The 22,167-nt window shown below is 35.6% G+C and overlaps 1 protein-coding gene across 4 annotated transcripts; it reads left to right on the top strand.

Annotated features, from left to right (window-relative positions):
• The first annotated feature begins 5,649 nt into the window (after positions 1-5,649).
• Positions 5,650-20,418, top strand: LOC125869233 (uncharacterized). 4 transcript variants are annotated; one of them, XM_049549800.1, is made up of 16 exons: positions 5,650-5,779; positions 5,897-5,942; positions 6,267-6,738; positions 6,843-7,122; positions 7,845-8,137; positions 9,605-9,781; positions 9,863-10,597; positions 10,702-10,796; positions 10,883-10,933; positions 11,070-11,158; positions 13,138-13,734; positions 13,842-13,916; positions 16,517-16,587; positions 16,680-16,737; positions 19,067-19,319; positions 19,426-20,418. In XM_049549800.1, the coding sequence occupies exons 1-16, from the start codon at positions 5,744-5,746 to the stop codon at positions 20,064-20,066; spliced, it is 3,969 nt and encodes a 1,322-aa protein (XP_049405757.1). In that variant the 5' UTR covers positions 5,650-5,743; the 3' UTR covers positions 20,067-20,418. The 4 variants fall into 4 exon arrangements, with proteins under 4 accessions (XP_049405757.1, XP_049405756.1, XP_049405759.1 ...); XM_049549799.1 differs by having other exon boundaries at positions 5,657-5,779; positions 19,067-19,337; XM_049549802.1 differs by having other exon boundaries at positions 5,677-5,942; positions 6,241-6,738; positions 19,067-19,337.
• The last annotated feature ends 1,749 nt before the right edge of the window (positions 20,419-22,167 follow it).

Genomic DNA, 22,167 nt, shown 5'->3' with positions numbered 1-22,167 from the left:
TATGAAGGTTTTTTTAAATAACAAAAAGACTCTAAACTCTTGATTTGAAATATAAGCATCATGAATCATAAAAAAATTGTTGTCCAAAACTAATTAATAAGGATGGAAATGAAAAATCTTAATAAGTATAAAAATGAAGTACAAGATATGCATATTTTAGAATTTTTCTCATGATTTAAGCTATGAACAAGATTTGAAAGATATATTTTAGAAAGAAATTTCAGCATATGATTTTAGAAAGAAGAATTTGAGCTTTGTCTTACAGATTTGAGTTTAGTCTCACACTTTATTCAGATAAATAGTACCTAATTATGATTGTTTAACACCGAGAGGACGCAAATTCGGAAAATCTAAATTTCATAACCACATGTCACTGTAGGACTTTAGTATGTTGCCTTGTCAATCAACTCCTTTATCCCTTTGAGGTTCCGTTAGTGGATCCATATTAGGCAGGCATGTTCTTTACCCTGACAAGGTATAGAGAAGCCCTTCCAACTGAATCGTAAGTTCGACATCATGATCTCAAGTGGTGTTTGTCAGCTATAAGAGACTTCTAAGTAAAAATATTATTAATTTTATATACGTGTATCATCATCATGATTTTATAGATATAATACCTGACCAATATTTTCAGTTCAGAATTTCAGGAATAGATTCCTTTTATATTCTGAAAGCGATTTACATATGACATTTATACACTGATTTTGATATGTCTTTCATTTATTTTACTTTATTTTATGATTGTGTTTAGTGTCATCTTACATATTCACTGTATAATTTCCTTTACTGACTGCATACTTTTTTTTAGTTTTAGACATTTTAATTTTTTTCAGTCCAAATTTTAATGTGCATAAGTGGCATACCTTCATGGTATTTTCAACGAAAATATAAATTTCTGAAAGTGCAAGAAAGTCAATGTAAAATTTAATGTTATGGAATGAAGAATATGCTTTGGAAATTCGATTCTCTTTTCTCTTCCACTATAACTTTTAGAGAAGTGTTGAAAATACCCCTGAACTTGGTCGGTAACTTTATTTGGATATGAAAAAAAATTGTAAGTTTTATTGAAAATATTAAGACTCAACTTTTCATCTCACTTTGATATTAAATTTAATAATCGAATTTATGTAGACTTTGTCAAAATTAATGGAGTTTCGTAAAAAAATTATTTGAAATACAAAATTTAATTTTTTTTATAAAGATACGGAGAAAGAAAGTTTGAAGAAGAGGAAGAGTTGAGAAGGAGAAATAAAAGATGGGGTAGAGAATGGGGGTTTCACTTCTTTTTTTTTTAGATACAGTTATAGTTGAGGCATGAGAACATGAAACAAAGAATAATGTTTTTTTGTAAAATACTTTCTTATGTATATTTAATTAAAATTCACGTGTCTTCATTTTATTTCTTATTTTGACGTGTATTGTATTCACCTTTTGTGTTTTGTTGCATATTAATTTTGTGTCCAAATTATATAGTAAAAGTCTTTTGGAAGGTTCAAATGATGTGGGGCCCAATTAAGATGTTGAAACGACCCCAAAAATGCCCGAAAATGTGCTTCGAAAACACCTTAAATTGTAATTTCCATATATCTCAAAATCCGTGCATCATTTCGGAAATTCGACTTCATATTCTTATTCAGGGGGTCAAATTGAGTGGGAAATGAGTCTAACCCGAATTTTAGAACAACCGTATCAAAATTCGAATATCGCAAAAAATGCGATTTTGAGGGTCAACTTTAAAGGGGCATATCTCTCAGCACACAAGGAACTGGAAGGAGCTCAAACTATCAAAATTAAAGCTCTGTGAGTTAGCTTTCCAACGCAATTTGTTTCACCTCATTCCGAGTTAGGATGAAGGAGTTATGACCATTTTCGTAAAACCTGTCCGGCAGAAAATGCAAATTCCAGTAGCCGAAAACACTGTTCACCCGCCTCAATTTTTTTTCTAAGTGTTGGGACGTTTTTTTATAAAAAGGGGACATATCCATACTTAGTCATTTAACTTCAAAACATCCAAAAACTCTCTCTAAACCCTCTCCAAAAATTCCACCAAGATCATCAACCAAATTCAAGGATCCCAAGCTTTAATTCCGGATTCAAGATTCAATCTCAAGCAATTCTCCATTCCAATCTTCATCAAGAATTCTCCAAAGTTGAGGTATGTGGGTTGATTGTGGAAACCTTCCTTTCCACAAGTCCAACCATTTATCCTCTATTTTACTTCAAGTTTATGGGTCCTTATGATCATTTATGAACTCTTGAATTATGGAATTATTACTACACATCCTATTATGGTCTATTTTTGTATATTATCATGAAATGGAATGATTATATGATGTTTATGGTTTTCATGCCTCCATGATCAAATTATGAAGGTTGTTATATATGTATATATATATGTATGTTGTTGGTGGGCTGTTTTATATGGATTTTGAAATTGGTTGGACTTAGTACTCTTGAAACACATGATTTTATTTACATGAACAAGTAGCCCACCATATGTTTGATAAAATGCCATTTATAGAATTCTTATGAAATGGAAGGTCCAATGTACGTCCTATGAGTCGGATGATTATATAAGTATTGAAATGATGATGAAATGGATACATGTATATGATTTTCTCTATATAGTGTGTGAGTCGACCAAGCCTAGCTCGGGGGGTTGTAGGCCCGGGTAACCGTATCAAGGGGTTGGTACCTTGGTTGCCTAGTACGGGGGGTAGTAGGCCCGTATAACCGTATCGAGGGGTTTGTACCTTGGTTGCCTAGTACGGGGGGTAGTAGGCCCGTATAACCATATCGAGGGGTTTGTACCTTGGTCCCTAGCTCGGGGGGTGGTAGGCCCGGGTAACCACATTGAGGGGTTTGTACCTCTTTCGCCTCTCCAAGGGGGTGGTAGGCCTTGGAAATACTATATTGATGGTCACTCACTACACATATACTATGCCCTACTAAATATGATTTTTATATAAGCATCATTATACATATCATCTCATTAATATGCTATCTATCGGGTACGATTATGCATTTTGCCTATGATGTCCATCCCTTGTTGCATTGCATTGCATCCCATATACTTAGTACATTCAAACGTACTAACGCATACTCTATGCCTACATGATGTCACCATGTAGGGACCGGAGCACCGCTTGACCCTCGTCCTCCGCGTGGCTAATACGATTTTCTATCAAGGTTATTGGTGAGTCCTCCATTCCGGGGACGTTGCTTATGATCTTTTGCTATGTATAAGACTTTTCCTTTTAGTTATGTTTTGTCTATGAGGGTGAGCCCAGTTGTTTGTCTTGGCCCCCGCTAAAGTACCTATGTTTAGAGGTGGTGTTGGACAAGTTGTGTATTATGTTTGAGCTTGATTCATCTATGGTATTTATGTATCATTTCTTCTTTTTTTTTCTTGCTCCCTTAGTCCCGATTTCCCCCTTGATTATGCTTATCGCTTATGGTCATTTTAATTGCTTCCGCGACCAATGATGTGTAAGATACGCTATGAGGCTTGTTTGGGGTTCCTTCGGGTTCCCTATTCGCCGGTCACGATTAGGCCCTAGGCTTGGGTCGTGACAGATGTCCAAGTGAAATCTCAAAATAAATTCATGCGTCTATTTTATGCATTACATTTTATAGAGATATGTTGAATAACTACACTTATGATGATTATTACTAAGCAAATGATTTTAGCACAACATAGAAGCAACATATTCTAGGCAACATGTGAAATTTTGCATGTAAGAAGGTAGGTTTAGTCAGTCTTTGGCTATGTTTTATAGTAAAACTTGAAAAAAGTAATTTTTTCAATACAACTTAGAATTATTTTTTTATTTTTTGTGCGTAATTTGGAGTGAAAAAAGTTAACACATTTTTGATGTTTTAAAATTCTTGAGAATTCTAAAAAGTTGATTTATGAAGAAGTTCAATTTCAAAAAAATAAAAATCATGGCCAAATGCTAGTTCGGGATTATTTCGTCTAATTCCTTATGAATTGACTAAATTTGAAGTAGTTACTTTTGTAACTGTGGCTACATCGTAATTAGTAGCTTAAAAAGTGATTGAGCAAATAACACAAGTCCAACTAGTTTAGGAGCTAATTACCAATCTTCCTGTGATTTTTCGATATTACAATCCTTCCATATTTTGATTTTCAGATACATATATCTACTACGTCTAAATATACGTATATCGGATACATATAAGCAAATACGTCTTATGTGTATCTAAGTGTGAAATATAATTGAAACACATCAATTTAGGAGCAAATCACGTGTTCTTCCCTGAAATTCTATTTTTCCCATTTTTTCAAGCATCGGTTTTCATAAATACATATGATCTTAACTTAGATAATATACACTTATAATGTACTTGAGCTCTTAATTAGCCACATGTGTGTATTGTATCAGATACATATTTTGATCTCCGTCTTTCCTACTCTCCCCTCTCTGGCTAGAGATCGCCGTCTCAGGTGAAAACTTCACCAAATCTGGGAGGGGCATTTTGACGGCATGCGTATATTTTGTTAGATACATATTTTGACTACCGTCTCTCATCCGCTTCCCTTCGTCTCTCTCTTCTCTCCGATCAAATGCCATCGTATCTAGACAAAAACTCCATCAAACCAGCGATGGGCGTTCTGTTGGTCATGTCGTTGATGGATTGAAACTTGTCGGCTTGCTTCTATAAGACCGTCTCTACTTCTCTCACTTTTGTCTATATCGTCTCATATGAAAATTCAACCAAACTAATGAGGGGACGTTCTGCCGGCCATGGCGTTGAAGAATTGAAACTTGTCAGCCATGGTTATTGCTACTACTATAAGAATGTTGGAGTCCGAACGTGTGAGGAGAAAAATTATGAGAGAGTGTGTACTGATTTGGAGTGAAGGAATAAACTAGGGAGATAATTAAATGAATAATACTCTATTTTAGATAGATAATTAAGTGGCAGGACTCCATTTTAGGGAGATAATAAAATGGGTATGAATTTATTTTAGGCTATATTTTAGGAGTGATGTATCTGATTTCAAATGTGGTACATAATTAGAGTGTGTTTTGATTTAGAGTGAATGAATAATTAAGTCGGCAGGACTCTATTTTAGATAGATAATTAAGTGGTAGGACTCCATTTTTAAAGAGTGGTATGTGATTTATGTATTGGTATATGATTAATAATAAATAGTGGAATACATAATAGGTAATTAATTAAATGGAAAAATTACAGAAATCCCGCCTTTTAATTTACTTATTACTATTATCCCCTATAAGTTTTACAAATCTCCAAAATTCCTCATTTTCGCGCATCAGATTAGTGTATCTCGCGCATCAGATTAATGTATCATGTATAAAATATACATCAGATTAGTGTATCATGTATAAAATGTAATGTATCTTATTTAACGATTAATGTATCTTGCACATCAGATTAATGTATTGGCGCTTATATTATTGTATCCGTTTGAGAGATTTCGTTAATTATAAACTTTTAAGAAATAAATTGTAATTTTGCCTTAAAAGTATGTGATTTATGTAATTTGTCATAATTAAATTATATGAATGTATGAGTAGATATTGTAATGAATGTATTTCCAAATAAATGGGCTGGAGGCCCAAAATAGATAAAGTTCATTATTGGGCTTAAGTAAAAAGCGGGTGAAGAGATCCAGTGACCGGGGAGGCTTCCTTTCACCGATCAACGACTCTTTCGACCTTCCTGTAATCAATTTTCTCTATTCATTTCATTCATGCATATCTCAGATATTCATTTTGATTTTGAATGTGTACGGTATTCCTTTTGATTGATTTTCATTATTAATTACAATACAGAAAAGAAAAATCGAACTTTTTAAAACCCTAATTGAACCCTGAGTTACTTTAATTTTTTGTGTTAATTTCAGATTTTTCCTATCCAAGGCGGTTGTTTGTTACAGTTAAAGTTGCCAGGTAAAGCATATGTAATATTTTTTGTTCAAGTTAAAGTGTAGGAGCATGATGAAGTAACTAAGTAGTGTGGGTATTTGATCACAGTTTATATTTTATTTATTTATTTAAAAGTGGAAAGCAGAATTAAGGTTGAATTTGAGTCTGCCACTTGATGAATGCTGTGAAGAAAAAGTATGAGTAACTGCAGTCTATTAAAAGAAAATTATACAAGTTCAACAACATAGCTCCTCTGAACTCAAAATTTTATTACTTTTGTGGAGTGGGTTTCATGATGGTATCCTCCCCACACATTTATTAGGAGATTGAGTTGGGTTTCATGAGCAGAGTGCCATGCACAGCTCTCTTCTCTGGGTGGGTTACACAAAGAGTGTCAGCAAATTGATGCAATGTCAGCAGCATCTACCAAATTTGATCTATCTTCTACTAGTCCAGATAGGCCATTGTACGCCTCTAGTCAGCGTGCACCTACTGCTTCATTGGATCGCTTCCGTGACAACATGGACAATCCAATCTTATCTTCTCTTCCAATTCCAAACATGACAACAACTACTTCAACAGTAACACGTACAGATGCACTCAACTTTTTCCAGTGCTTACGTTTTGATCCAAAAGCTATGGTTACCGACCACAGGCTTAATCGGATTATTGATTTCAAGCGCCTTACCAGTTTAACCTTAGGAGTCTCAGTGGAGGATTCTCCTTTGGTGTCTTCTAAAGCCAAACTGTTCACTTCTCCCTCTGTGGAGGAGGCCAGACGCCTCAAGACTGGTCTTCGTGAAAGCTGCACTAAAGCTAGGTACTTATTTGGATACTGTCTTCTTCTCTTATATGCTTTTCCTAGTCAACTTGGAATGAGGTTCTTAAGAGATATTGTACTCATATAAATCCTTGAAATATCAGGGAACGTGTAAAGATATTCACCGAATCTTTATCTGTGCTCAACAAATGCTTTCCAAGCATTCCATCAAGGAAGAGATCTCGGTCTGATGCCTTATCAAATGACCGACCCATGACATTTTTTCCAAGTGATCGATCAGTTTCAGGGACAGGCATTGGTAAAACAAGTATACAGGGTCATTCTTCTCCCAGTGGTTATGAGTTTGAGCAACATAAGTCTGAAGAAAGGGTTAAAACTGCTGTTCCAAGCAAACGAACTCGAACGTCTATGGCGGATATGAGGGTTCGTTCATAATTTCTTTGTATCCTTTTGTACCTACTTTTGGGGTATTTAATTTACATTACCTCATCAAAAAGAGGTATTTTGTCATTGCCAGCCTTCGGTTGAGATTTCTCTTTGCAATCTTCTGTGTTTCTCCTGTTCCTGCAATAGTATTGCTGAGTAAGCTAGAAGACTGACTCATTTAGAAGATTAGCTTCCTTAATTTTGCTCCTTGACTGGGTAAGATCAGCTAAATGTGGGTTAACACTGTAACTACCTAATGAAGCTTTGATATTGTTGAGCGTTAAGATTGGATCTTCTTTTTTCTTTTTTTTTGCTAAATTGCTGGTTAACACTGACAAATGAACTGATGTGGTTGGATACTTGTCTCAGGAAAAAATGGTAGTTTTATATTGTTGAGCATTGATATAGAATCTTTCTTCCTTGCTAAAACTTTTTTTGTATGTTCGTGGAAAGAAATGCCAGAGTTTACTAGGAAGTGTTTCAAATAGTTCCCTTTTTGTCCAAACATATATGCAACCACACAGATACTTGCTGTTGAAGTATCCTGTAAACATATCTTTTTCCCATAATATATATGATATATTGCGCTTTCCTTACTTGATGCTAATCTTTTGCTAGGCTACATGCTTCCTCACCTAAATCCATTCATTCATTCGAGTTTATGCTTGGACATGGCATAACATTCTCAAAACTGACAGATTTGTTGTTTTTGATTTTAGCCTGATGTACGGGCAAACACTCCCACAAGACCGGCTGGGAACATAGATAGAGATAGGGAGTTACTGAGGTTTCCAAATGGTAGCATAAGTCAGGGAGAAGATCATACTCCATCTGTTGCTGTAGAGGGTTGGGAGAAGTCGAGGATGAAAAAGAAGCGTTCTGGAATTAAACCAGATGCTACTAGTTCGTTGACGTCAAAACCTATTGATGGCCACAGGGAACCAAAGCAAGGAGTGCAGCCACGACTTCCTAGTGATAGCAGATCAAGATTCACTGATACCCACGGCTTCAGGTAGTGCTTCAACTGTCAATGCTGAATTTAAACTCAGAGGAAAGCATGTGTTCAAGGTTTTGTGTCATTTCTTCTATTTCTTTCCAGGATTATGTAGACGTCCTCAAGCTACTTGTGGTTACTTTTATAGGCTACTTTTCTATGCTATGCTTGATTTAAAGTTGGGAAGTGCTTTTTATCTCAACAACTACCTCTCAGTAACTAATTATACTAAGTGCGTAGGTCCAGAAAAGTAGTGGTATCCGGACACTCCTCTTAAGTAAAAAATTGAAGTCCTTCAATGGTAAGTAAAATTGAAACTTCTTGCCCTTCCTATCTTTTGCTTTTGGGGTAATGGTAGGCCTTGAATTTGGATCCTTCATGATCTAATTTATAAGATTCGTGAATCCAGGATGGATATGAGTGGCTAAAGTAATTCAAATGTTTATAAATAGAGTTACAAAACCTAAATTGTGTGGAGAACTTGACGAGAAAAATATTGATTGAGTGGAGAATCTTGGAAGGAGATAAAAGGAAAGGAGGGACATAGAAATTTCTATTTTCAATGTATTCCATTTTCTTCAATTTCACCTTAGTTTTGTTTTGATTAAAGAAATCGATTTGTATAAAATTAACACATGCATGGAACTGCCAGCTTTATGGTAGAGACATAACCATATTGATCCTCGAAGTTTCTTTAACAAGTTATGACAAGTTACTTTTCCATTTCTGACATGATTGTGTCACATCATGCATCATATTCTATTTGGTATTGATGTTGAAGAAATTGAAGATTCTTAGGCTTCAGTTGAAGATGTATAGATGGTGAATTTTGGATGTTGCACATGCTATTTAGTTGCCAGCAAAGTATTGAGCAACAAGGTCACGAAAAATATACTCCCTCTGTTTCAAAAGAATGGCCTAGTTTGACTTGCAACAGAGTTTAAGAAAAGAAAGAAGACTTTTTAATCACGTGGTTCTGAATTAAAGTTATGTCAAATGTACCAAAATGCCCTTTAATATTGTGGCCTTAAACATGCCACGTGGAAAGTTGAAGTTAAAGTGTTTCCAAAAAAGGAAAGGGGTAATTCTTTTTGGAACAAACTAAAAAGGAAACTAGGTCATTCTTTTTGAAACAGAGGAAGTACTTCTTTTAGAAAGTCAATTTGGTTATCTTACTAGGAGGTATTCAATTCAGTCAGACAAGTTTTGTGAGTTTATAGAAGAAAGTATCTTTTTTGTTGGAGATGTAATAGGACAAATCATAACTATCTACAGATTGAAAAAAGAAGAGTTATAATTGGATGTGAGCAAATATGTTACTTCAGGGATACACAATAATTAGTTGATGCCCATTTAAATCTTCTTTTCCTTTGAGATTCAGGATCATTTTTGTGAATGCATAATAATTAGTTAAAATGTAATTCTTTTGTTATGTTTAGAGAACACTTCTTTTATTTTGAGCTGATCTTCGTTGTGTTCAAGTAGACCTGGGGTTACTCCTGGAGGTGTTGGAAAAACTGATGTTGCAACACAGCAAGTTACCTTAGGCATGCGTTCTGCCTTGTCTAAGGTTGACCAAGATAGCCATACTCATCTCCCAGATAGAAGAGATCGTCCTCTTGGTTCAGATAAAGAAAGGGTGAATCTCAGAACAGTCAACAAGTATGGTGATCTCTCTCCTTAGGTATTCTTTTCCTCCTATTCTTACTTTCCTCATACGTTTTATCTATTTTATTCATCCAGTACAATGAAGGCCGCTACTAGTGAAGAATTTACATCACCTAGCCCTACATCGAGCACAAAATTGAATTCTGCTACTAGGGCTCCACGATCAGGTTCAGGTGTTGCACCAAAATTGTCTCCTCCGGTTCAGCGGGCAGCTGCTGCTAATGATTGGGAAATCTCTCATTGCACAAACAAACTTCCATCTGCTGTTGGGGCAGGTAATCGAAAGCGCAACCCTTCTACAAGGTCCTCATCACCACCTGTTGCTCAATGGGCCGGCCAAAGGCCCCAAAAGATTTCTCGACCCGCCAGAAGGAACAATTTTCCCATTGTTCCCAATAATGATGAAATCTCCACCCTGGATAGCACAAGTGATGTTCTGCGTAATGAGAGGCGCTTGTCTAGCTCTTCCCCCCAACAAAAGTTAAAAAGTGATCTCTTCTCTCCTGCTGTATCTGAAACTGAGGAATCAGGAGCTACTGAAATCAAGTCTAAAGACAAGAGCAAGAGGTCTGATGAAGTGGATGAGAAAGCTGGGAATGTACAAAAGATGTCAACATTGCTTCTACCGCCAAGGAAAAGTAAGGTTGCAAGTGGAGAAGACTTTGGAGATGGTATTCGCAGGCAAGGGCGGAGTGGGAGAGGTTTTACATCTGCTAGGTCCCTAATGCCGTTGATGGCTGAAAAGCTTGGCAATGTTGGAAATGCAAAACAACTTAGAACCTCTAGACATTCTCTGGATAAGACAGAAAGGTTGAACATTCACTCATTTTCAATGTGATGGCTGGTATGCCTTTTCTGCTACCTTTTAGTGCAATAGAGTAACTGTTCTTGATTTTATGCAACTACTTCTGCAGCAAGGGAGGCAGACCACCTACAAGAAAGCTCTCTGATCGTAGGGCTTATAAACGACAGAAGCATGCAACGATGGATGCTGCAGCGGATTTTCTAGGTAATGTAGAAGCAATGTAGGCTTGATTATTATAGGTGCTGAATGACCATCTTCTTTTTTGTTAATTTTTATTGTTATATATTCAGATGATGGCCATGAAGAGCTACTGGCTGCTGCAAGTGCTGTTGCCAACACTGGTACACCATCAGCCACCATGCTTTTCTGTGAAAGCATCTATCTTTGTGTCACTAATTGAACCTGCTGTTATTAACTTATTTATTGATTGGTTGATTTTAAAAAAAATCTTACTTAGTGATCCTATTTCTATTGCAGCTCAAGCCCTTTCGAGCTCATTCTGGAAGCAAATGGAGCCACTTTTTTGTTTTATTTCTGAAATAGACACAGCCTTTCTGAGGCAACAGGTGAAAAGTCTTCTTTGTTAAACTTGTGTATTAATCTACTTATGAGCATATGGGCAACTCATCTTCTTTTTTCAAACTCGTGTATATTAATATACTTAGAATATATGAGGAACTCTTTTGGGCGTTGTAATGGTGAGATAATTAATGGCAAGATTGTCTTCCTGCCATGCCAATTGTTTAACACATCAATAGTATCTTTTTTGGGTGCTGCTATGCGAACTGGAAATTGTTGGTATGACTATTTGCATGCATAACTTTCGGTGGAGGAAACAAAGAAATCTGGAAGTCCTTTATGTAGTTCTTATCACATATGCATGTTAGTTCCATAGAGATATATACTTTTCTTCTTCTCACTCCACTCCATATTACTTTTCTCTGTTGAGTCAAGTGGTGGCTGGTTTTGTTGCTATATCTTGTGACAATTATTTTTTCCCTGTACTGTATTCTATTCATAGTATACAGCTATAGTAGTCTTTTTTGTAATAGCAGAGAAAGAAGGATAGTAGTATACGTCCATCTTCTCATTTGGTATTCCTTTTAATACTCAAAATAAAACTGGATAAGCAATGAAGTTCAGGTCTTCTAGCTATCTTTTGTCATCAGGCATAAATATAAGAAGTTGAATAAGAAAAGAGGGGCCAGTCAAAAAACCTGTAAGGTTCGTTGGGGAAATAATGCGTGGGTTTTAATGAAAAAAGGCGCAAAGAGAGAAAAATCATAAAAATATATGTTTACTCCAAGATTAATAATAATAATCATGAATGCCAATTATATGTACACAAAAATTGGAAAAAAATTTATGATAAAGTGAAATATTAATTCTTTAGTGTTGCCTCTTCAGAAGAGACTCATTAGCAAGGAAAAGTATGCCTTAGAACCTCGATGATGAGCTGAAGTGTGCATTAAGCGACGCGATGCTCTCAACACGTTTGATCCTCGCTTCAGGGCTTAAGCGCACTTTTGACAACACCGAGCTAGATCAACCCCTGTTATTGTTTGTCCCAGTGTTGGGGATGCGGAGGAGTGGTAAGTTCCATACTGGTTGGGGAATGGTTGCGCTCTCTTTATATGGTTTGGGCGATTCTCACTTCATCAACTAGCTTTTGGGGTTGTGTGAAAACTCAAGATCTATTTATTTTCATGGTATTAGAGTAGGTAGAGGTTCTTGGTTTAAGCCTCATAGCTTAAACTTTCAGATGAGATAGTCACTCACTTCTACACTATGATTGAGTAGTATGATTGGAATGTTCCATTGACAATTAGATTGTCCCATCCACAAGAGATAGTCCAGTCTTGACCTGAGTTGGAGGAGTTGCTCAGAAGCTATAAGAGAGAACATACCCCCTCTAGATACCAAACATTGCAGTTTTTCCTGAATGTGATGTCCCAACCTTGTAAGGTCTGAAGTTTGAAATCACCGCATAGGGGTTGGCAGGAACATTGTAGAGTTTGGGAAATTGTTCCTTGAGGGGAGAGTGACCAAGCCAAGAATCTTGCTAGAAGCTTCTTTGTCCCCATTACTATTTTTTTATGTGTGTGCAAATATATGTTTCTTCAATTTGAAATCACATGTTTCCTTTTCCTTTTGTTTGGGTGATGAACGTGTGCACAAGCTTGCAGTTTATTTTGTGCAACATGTGATAGGTTCCTCCATATTGTCTTGCAGTTAGTTATCAGTGTATACTTGAAATTGACCTATACAAAGTAACATAGCCCCACACCATGCAAACTAATTCACCAGGTTTTGAAGGCTGCAGTTGGTCTTAAAGGTTGACTTGCCCCACAGATCTCTCAGTCAAAAAAGAAAAAGAACAGTTACATAGGACTCATGAATTTTACTTGATCAATAAAAAGTATGTTATATTATGCAAACCATTTGATACTGTAAAACAATGCCATGGTTGCTTAATATAAAAATAATGCCTCTACAGATAACTTTTTCCGATATATACTAATCTTTATTGTTCTTTTCTTAACAGGTAAATCATGAGACTGATCTAGCAGCACCAGCCTCTGTGCCTATGTATGCTGATGCTTCCAGTTTAATTAGTGGTTTTGGGTTGAATGATGTTGGGGGACAGACAAATGAAACACAGAGTTTTGATCATACCTCAGAACATGTAGCCTCTGGAAAAAGTAAACCCGAGAGCATTTCCTTGTACCAAAGGATGATGGCTGCTTTAGTACCTGAAGAGCTTTATTGCAATGGAAAGGAAGACCTTAACTCCAATGTTTATCGATCTGAATTTGAAATGGAGATGGATTCAGAATCCGATACCTCCTGTGCACAGATGTTATATAGCAGTGACACGTCACAATACTGTGCTTCTAATGGATTCAGGATAGATGCCAATGGGTGTTTCATTGATAACTTGGACTACATTAAGGCTGATAATGTTACATCCACCTTAGAAGTGGGGAATTTTTCAAGCTATGATCAGTCCCAAAATGGTCTACTTCGAGAACACCGAACAGTGCCTGGCTTTGTTTGTTCCGAGTATCAGTATGATGAGATGTCAATTCATGAGCGACTTCTCCTGGAGATCCACTGTATCGGAGTATATCCGGATCTGCAGGTAGGTTGGTGGAATTTCAGTATGTTGGATTAGTGGTGTGTACTTTGTGCTATATCTTCTCAGAGTTCACTGTTCCTTGTTTTGCTGATTCCTTATTTTCCATGTAGTCTGATTTAGCTGAGTCTGGAAATGAAGAGATCAGTGCAGAGATCAGTAAATTGCGAGAGGAACACCAGGAAATGGTTGGTACTTTTTGGAATTCTGTATCTTAGAAGAATCTTTCTTCTTCTTTTTTTTTAATTTGTTTTTTGGATAAACTAAAGAAGAATCTCTCTTCCTCTGCCTGTCACTGTCTGCCTTGCATTTCTTTTTGCTCCCCTTGATTCGTTGAGTTAACTGGTGGGCTGACAATGAGTTTGCTTTTCAACTTCATGCATCCTGTCATCCTAAATGAGAAGGGATTGAATGCTTCCTCCTCTTATGAGGTTGGATGTTATAACATATAAGCGTGAATCTTGGTTGTCTCTATCTATATTTTTCACGAGCGATTAGGCATTTGTAGTTGAACTTCATAGAATATTTTTGACTATCAGCTTCTGTGTTCTATCTTTACATTTGTGCTTTATCTTATTTGTTGCAATCAGATTTAATGATATAAGGCAGTTTGTTTCCACTTAATAGAATCCTGGATTTGAATCAATCTTACCCCACTGAGAGGGTGTTTGGATTGACTTAAAAGTTGGTCAAACCTACTTTTAAGTCAGTTTTTGACTTCTGGAAGTGTTTGACAAATATAAAAAATAAATTTAAAATAAGTCAAAAATGATTAAAATAAGTTAGGAAGTGTTTGACAAGGTGAAAAATGACTTAAAATAAGTTAAAAATGACTTAAATAAGTCAAAAACCAAAATTAGGTCTCCCCTTACTTTTTATATTTTGATTTAAAAGTCATTTCTGTTTGACTTTTTATTTTTAACTTAAAAGCTACGTTTTTAGCCAATCCAAACGGGCTCTAAGTGCATTTGTTTTTATTTTTATCAGTTCTTCTGTTACAAGCACTCATTTGCTCTTAATAGGTCTGTTTCATCCAAGTCTAATCTTGTACAGAGTAAGATGCTTAATCTAAAAGTTCATGTGAAGGTGATTTTTTATCGTTACACTATCCACTATTATCACACGGCTATCACCATCAGTTTATACCACACAACCACCATTGTACAATAACCATTGCCAGGTGCACTGCACACCCACCAGCGTCAAGCACCTCCACTGTTAGCCTCCAAAATGAACCACCTTCATTGTCACTCCCCCCCAAACCCCCCTACTGCCAGGTGTGCTTCATCGAACAAAGTCCTTCCAGCACCGTGTAAATTAATGTTTCTCTAATATCTTGTGGATATAATATTTTAGAGGACCTTAAACAAAGTTCTTACAGCACCATGCCAGATTTTTCATTCAGACTCTTAAATGAAGCTTATGACCTATTGAACACCTGATTTGGTGCTTAAAATGTGTCCGTTGAACACCCATTTGTGACATGGCAAGGGGCATGTCTCACACATGAACCTGAGCACGTAAATATTGAAAAATAAAAAGTTTCACCAGAATATTAATTTCTGACCATTTTCAATCCAACTCATCTGCTTCTATTCTTTGATGAATATTTCTCCACGTGGATGTTCCTTCGAGACCCCGGCATCACCATATTGAAGACCACCCTCAAATAGCTTCAGGTGCCCTTCCTTCCTTCTATACCTAACCAACGTCATTTCTTCTACCCTCTTCTTCTCCAGTGCTTATTACCTTGATTTCATTTGGTTCTTTACTGATTGTGCCTCTCACAACGTCTGGGATTGAAGAGAAGGTGAGCGTTTCTTTCTCGACGTAGATCATTGGCTTTCCACCCTAGATTCCTTCCATTTCCATTTCATTTCATGTATCTGCACGCATGGATCCTCTGGAAGCTCTTCCCTCTTTAGACAACACGATGAAGACCTTGTCAATCTCTGTTGTTCCGGCAACATTCCTTCGTAACTCTCAAATCTTGACTTGGGGATTGTTACCGAGCTGCTTCGATTTGCCATGAAACGGCTCAGGTCACCTCCTGCTGGAATTGTTTTCCCGTTAACTCCTCTCCCCTAATTTTTTTAATTTGAAGTTTCTTTTTGAATTGTCTTATTTTCATTGGTTGCACTTGTCTGGTCAAAGACAAGTGAAATACACACTTCAACTTGTGTTAAATAGGCGCATTTTGAGCATAGATCAAGTGTTCAATAGGTCATAGGCTTAACTTAAATGTCTAACCGGATAACTTGAAGGGCCTACCTATGTATTTTGCCAATATTTTAATTATTATTTATATAGATTTTAAACAAAGATAAATCATGTGGTTTGATTTCTAGCTCTTATCTGGGTCATATGGAGGGAGAGAAATGTTTGAGAGGATTGAAAATGATTTTGTACATTTGAGTAATATCCTTTTGTTTTGATTGCTTCTGGTGCACGCTTATGATTCCAATTTGTATTGATGATTGGGTCTCTTTCGTATTTGATGTAGATTCTCGACCTATTGGTATATCTTTTGTATACGGGAGTTGTTTCCAATCTTAATAAGGTTACTTTCTCAGCCAAAAGAAAATAATCAATTCAAACACTAAGAGAACAAGAAATCTTAATTATTTACTATTAGAGACAAACTTCATAATGATCATACAAGTTCAAAATTGGACATCTTAATTTTAACTAAAATAAATAGGGGCTTGGACTCCTTTATTGTTATAACTTTTTCAAGCAATTGGTTTTTCTATTGGGAGCCTCACTCATGTGATTGCTTACTCTGCAGGTTCCTAAGAAGAAAATGATGCTCGGGAAACTGCTAAATTCATCTACAGAGATGAGAGAGTTTCATGAGAAGTACACAATTTATGCTTCTTTCAGATGCCTAACCTTGACAGTTGCTTAATACTATTCATTGTTGTGACCACTTCAAATTATTTGTCTTATAGGGAGTTCGAACAGCGTGCTCTTGATAAACTGGTTGCAATGACATACGAAAAATACATGGTAATTTGAAGCTTCTAAGCAATATTTGTTCTTAAATTTTAGATTTACATCCTTGGAGAAAGGGATGAAATGTAGCTTACTACTTGGGTGTGTTTGGTATGAAGGAAAATGTTTTCCACGGATAATGTTTTCCTAGAAAATGTTTTCTTGGAAAACAAGTTGATTTTTGACTTATTTTCTCATTTTGGTTGGTGAATAGAAAATATTTTTTGGAAAAGATTTTTTTTGTTTGATTTATGAATGAAAAATGTTTTTGAAAAATTTCTTTTATTTTTACTAGAGTAGAAAATAATTTTTGAAATTGAAAATATTTTTTAAAAACAAACTTAATTTTTTTTGGGGGTGGGGTGGGNGGGGGGAATTGAGGGGGTGAAAATAAAAATTTTAAATTAAAAATATTTTTTTAAAAAAAACTTAAATTTTTTTATTTAAGTTTTTGTCCCTTCGGTTCTTGTTCAAGCGAGCATTGTGTATTAAATAGATTATTATTTGATGTTAAGCATGACAAGGCCTAAAAATGAAAGTTCAATTGACAATCATCTACAGTTTAACAAGTGTTGACACCCAATTTTGGACCTCCACAATATAAATTAATCATTTCTAGCTTCTACAATTTCAAATAATTTAAAATAATTAGTTTTATAAAATTAAAAAAAATAAAAAAATAAATATAGTTTTCAAGTTATTTTAAATAGTTTTGTCACTTGTTGTGATTTTTAGATAGTATATATGTTTTACATTATTATGTATATAATTAGTATATTTTATGAATATTCAAAAATTGTCTCAAAAGGATTTTGTTTTAATTAAATATTGGTTAATTAGTTTAGTTATATAATAGTTTATATTCTAAATTATTTAGTTTATATTTGAGTTAATTATTTTATTTAGTTAAGATTAAGAAGCTCATTAATTAGTTATATTAAATTCGTTCTACTTAATTATTAGTTGAATTTACTAATTTCATCAATTCAACTAAATTCTTAAGTTTGATTGGTTATAAGTGAAATTCAGTTGGCCTAGTCTTAAATTCAAGTCTAGCCATTTCACTCCCCTTTATTACGAGGAAATGACACATATNGGTAGGGGGGTCGAGGGTAAGGGTGAAAAAATGAAATAATATTTTTTAAAAACAAACTTAAATTTTTTTCTTTTTGAAGGGGGTGGGGGCTGGGGGGGGAGGGTAGGGGGTGGGGGGTAAAAAAATAAAAAATTGAAATTAGAAATATCTTTTAAAAACAACTTTTAATATATTTTTGGAGGGGTGGTGGTAGGGGGTGGGGGTAGGGGTGAGGGTGGGGTAAAAATATTGAATTTAAAAACAAACTTTAAATTTATTTTTTTCTTGGGTGGTTGGGGGGCTAGTTTGAGGGTAGGGACAAAATAAATTGATTTTTTCAACAATTTTTTTTTTAATTGGAAGTTGGAAGAGAGTTTGAAAAATGTTTTCCTTAAGTTTTGAAGGGAAGTCATTTTCCTTAAATTTGAGGAAAATGAGTTGATTTGGAAAACATTTTCCAAAACATTTATCCCAACCAAACATGAGAAAATTGGAAAACATTTTCCTTCCTACCAAACACACCCCTTATCTAGTTCAGATATATTGTAATTTGTTTATGGTGTGAACTTTCATTTCATATTGCTGAATGATAAATCAAGATTCCGTCATGTGAAATATGGTCAAACTATTATTACCAAGATAATAGTTTTCTATTTTGATCCTTGCTGATCTTCTTCTTTTATTGTCTCCGGATAAAAAGCTTGAACTGTTACTGTGTAATGGTAGCTTCAGTAACATATTTATACAGCTCTTACACCAACTTGTATCAGTTGCAAGTTTCCCCTTGCTTTAGAAGTACATTTTTCATAATCATTTCGTGTAGGACTTCTTTTAAACTTATGTCTTTACTTTTCAACTTGTGTTAAGACTAAAGCTGATTGCCATGTTCATCTAGTTTTGATCCCCAAAGAGAAATCAGGAAGTTGAAGTTATAATTTTAATACTTGTAACTTCTTGTGCCCTACATGTATTATTCTTGTGCAAGTTGATATTCTGTCAATGTGCTCGGTCTGTGTCTTTGCAGAAGAGCCCACCAGAGTTTTTATCGCCTTTGTGCTTATATTTGTATTTCCTTCATTCTTGTTCTTCAAATAGTTATGTAGACAGCAAGTAACTTTGCTGCTAATAGTATCATTGTTGATAGATATATACATAATTGTACATATTGCTGTACTGCACTTCAGGACTGTGTGAAGCATGATACTGTATTTTTAAATCATGTAATTTGAATCTTGAAGTTGTTGAACTGAAATGATTCTGCCTCGACAGAGCTGTTGGGGTCCAAATGTTCATGGGATGAAGAGTGCTAGCGGGAAAATGGCCAAGCAAGCTGCCTTAGCTTTTGTCAAGCGAACTTTCCATCGATGCCAAGAATTTGAGGAGACAAGAAAGAGTTGTTTCAGTGAGCCTTTGTACAAGGATATATTCCTTTCTGGGATATCCCGCCTTAGTGATGGACAAACAGATTCGAACACTGATGGCGAAGCTGGAAAATCTTATATCAACACATCCGGCTGTTCAGGTGAAGCTAGAGTTTCAGGTATTTATTAATGCTGAAGCAAGGTGTGTTAATTAGTATAACACTCTCTTAAAATGTGTCGTATAATTTTGTGATGTCTCTTCTACAGCTTTGGGTGCACAGCAGAGCCCATCGCTGAAACAGGACATATCCTTTGAAGTCAATTTGCCTTCTGAAGTAAGTAGGGTCAAGCGGAGGGAGTTGGATGATGTTCTCGGTACTACCATTGGTATTTCTTCAGGCATAGGTGGTTCACTTTTAAGCAGTGCAAAAGGGAAGAGAAGTGAGAGAGACCGAGAAGGAAAAGGAAGTGGCAGAGACGCATTATCCCGCAATGGAACAACCAAAATTGGTCGACTTGCCTCTTCCAATGTCAAGGGAGAAAGAAAGCCCAAGACAAAAGGTAAGCAGAAAACTGCTCAGTTATCCACCTCTGTCAATGGGCTTTTTGGCAGGATGTCGGAGCCTAAATTGCCAGGATCTTCAACAGCTAAATCAAGTGGTACGAGTGCCACTGGCACTGGAAATGCTAGGACTGATTGTAACCTGGAGGAACTAGAGGATCCCATTGACTTATCCGGCCTGCAACTTCCAGGAATGGATGTTTTAGGTGACCCTGACGATCTTGGTGGTCAGGGACAGGACATAGGCTCATGGTTGAACATTGATGATGACGGATTACAAGATCATGACTTCTTGGGTCTTGAGATTCCAATGGATGATTTGTCAGACTTGAATATGATGGTTTGAAGCTTCTTTTGATGTATATTCCTGTTTATTATCTTTCACTGGAGAAACCTTGTTGTCCAGATATGACCACCAGTTACATGTGGGTTGTGTGACTTTGAAGTCCATAATTAGGGCTGCATATTCTTTGGGCTACTTGTGTACTGCTACATTTTTGAGTGAACCCTTGGAGGAGAAGGGTTTTGTTCGTATAAGTTGATGACTTTGACTGTAAAGATCTTTTTGTACAATGGTCAACCAGTACCCTAGTCATAGTATCGTAGAAGCACTGTACTTTGGATTTAGAAATACAGGTCAGGGAACGTCTTCTGTATATAGATTTTTATTTTTCAATAAGATCACTTCTTATAAGTCATCCCATTCTCGAATGTTTGCCTGCTCTGTTTATTTGTCTTATTACTCTACATGTTCAACGGTCATGGTGGCTATATCGGTCTCTGTAAGGTTTTACAGTTCAGGTTTGTTTTGTGCTTGTATGCTGTGGTAGTTTTAGGGAATGCTATGTGGTGACCTTTTTCCTGTTTTTTCATTTATGTTTATCATTTTCCCAATTCTATACATTCTGTTACGTGTGATTGTAGGAGATTATTCTGTCAGAAAATTGCAATGTTAAAGCATTGGTTTGATCTTCACAAACTATCATGGGAATGGGACATTACTCTTCATGTTTGTATATCATCGTATTTGGTTTAATTTAGCTATGACTTGAAATATGATGATAGATTTAGTCTGCATTTGTTTGCTTTGATGGAACACTTGTTAGCTCAAACCAGGATTCAGATTACATCAGTGGATGGAGGTATGGTTTTTGTCTAAAAGCCATAATTTTCTGATCTGTATTTGTGTAACTTCATTTCTAAGATGTGTATTGTCTGAATTAAGTTTTAAATGGTCCCATATGGTCGCTCGACTCAGTTTCTGTACGCAAAATGATGTAGCAAGTATAGAGTGGGTATGAAAAACATGTGTACTTGGCAAACTTTGATTACTAACCCTTTCTAGACACAATAATGAGAAATATTTTCATTTTTTTTCACTAGTATAATTATGTTATAAAATAAATCACCTCATTATGAAAATTAAAACAAGTATTTTTTTCAAAACTATCAGTTAGACCACTAATAATATCACAATTGTTGTATCAGATGTATCAAGATGTATCAAGTCAAATAGTACCATAGCCATCTTAATATATAATTTAACATTAAATCAAAATGAGAATGCACCGTACTGACAAAATGTGACATACATCCACTTTCTCTGTTTGATAATTGGGATCCATGGAGGACTAGAGAGTTTCATGTACCAGCACGGATGGTATTTACATGCTCGTGCGGACGATATCAACACATTATCAAAAAGTTAATTAATTATTTGCACGGACGATCTTCACGTGTTCAGTTCAAAAACATAAAACGATTGCAATACGGATGATCTCTGGATGCACAATCCTTATTCATAATCGATCTCATGTAATGCATGTGCATAGTATGATATCCACAAAATAGGGAATGCTGATAAATCTTATTTTAATCAAATATAGGGCATGACATATTTTCACCTCAACTACCATAAATATACGAGTTTGATGACACTTAAATTACACTATCAAATGACAATAAAGCGGTCCATGTTAACATATAGTAAACGACCAAGGTTGGGGTCGAATCTCACAAAGAGTGAGGGAACTTTATAATTTGCAAATGAAATTCAAACTAATGACACTACTATTTTAATTGAAGGTGTTAAAAGGAGAATTATTAACTAAATTATATTAATGTAGTTGTTATCAAGAATTAAATACGAACTAGAGTTACGGTTTTTAGATATCAAAATTCAAACAAATAATTTACTATCAACTCAATTTAGGTGTGTTTACTGTGCAAAACTGACGAATCTATTGGTCTCCTAAAGCCTCAGCCCAATTAAGATAATTTCACCCTAGTTCCTTGCCGACACTAGGGTGCCGAATTAATTTGGGCATTCATTATATGCCTCAGGTTATCTATCCTATATCTAACTCAAACTATTAGATGGAAATTGGTAACCCTAAATTCCTTGTCAATGATTCTCTTTCCTAATCTTAACTTTTTTTGTCACGCTA

Source organism: Solanum stenotomum, chromosome 6 (assembly GCF_019186545.1).
Source record: "Solanum stenotomum isolate F172 chromosome 6, ASM1918654v1, whole genome shotgun sequence".
Classification (NCBI taxonomy): Eukaryota; Viridiplantae; Streptophyta; class Magnoliopsida; order Solanales; family Solanaceae; genus Solanum; species Solanum stenotomum.
The sequence above is the reverse complement of the archived record's forward strand: the minus strand, read 5'-3'. Positions and strand labels throughout refer to the sequence as shown.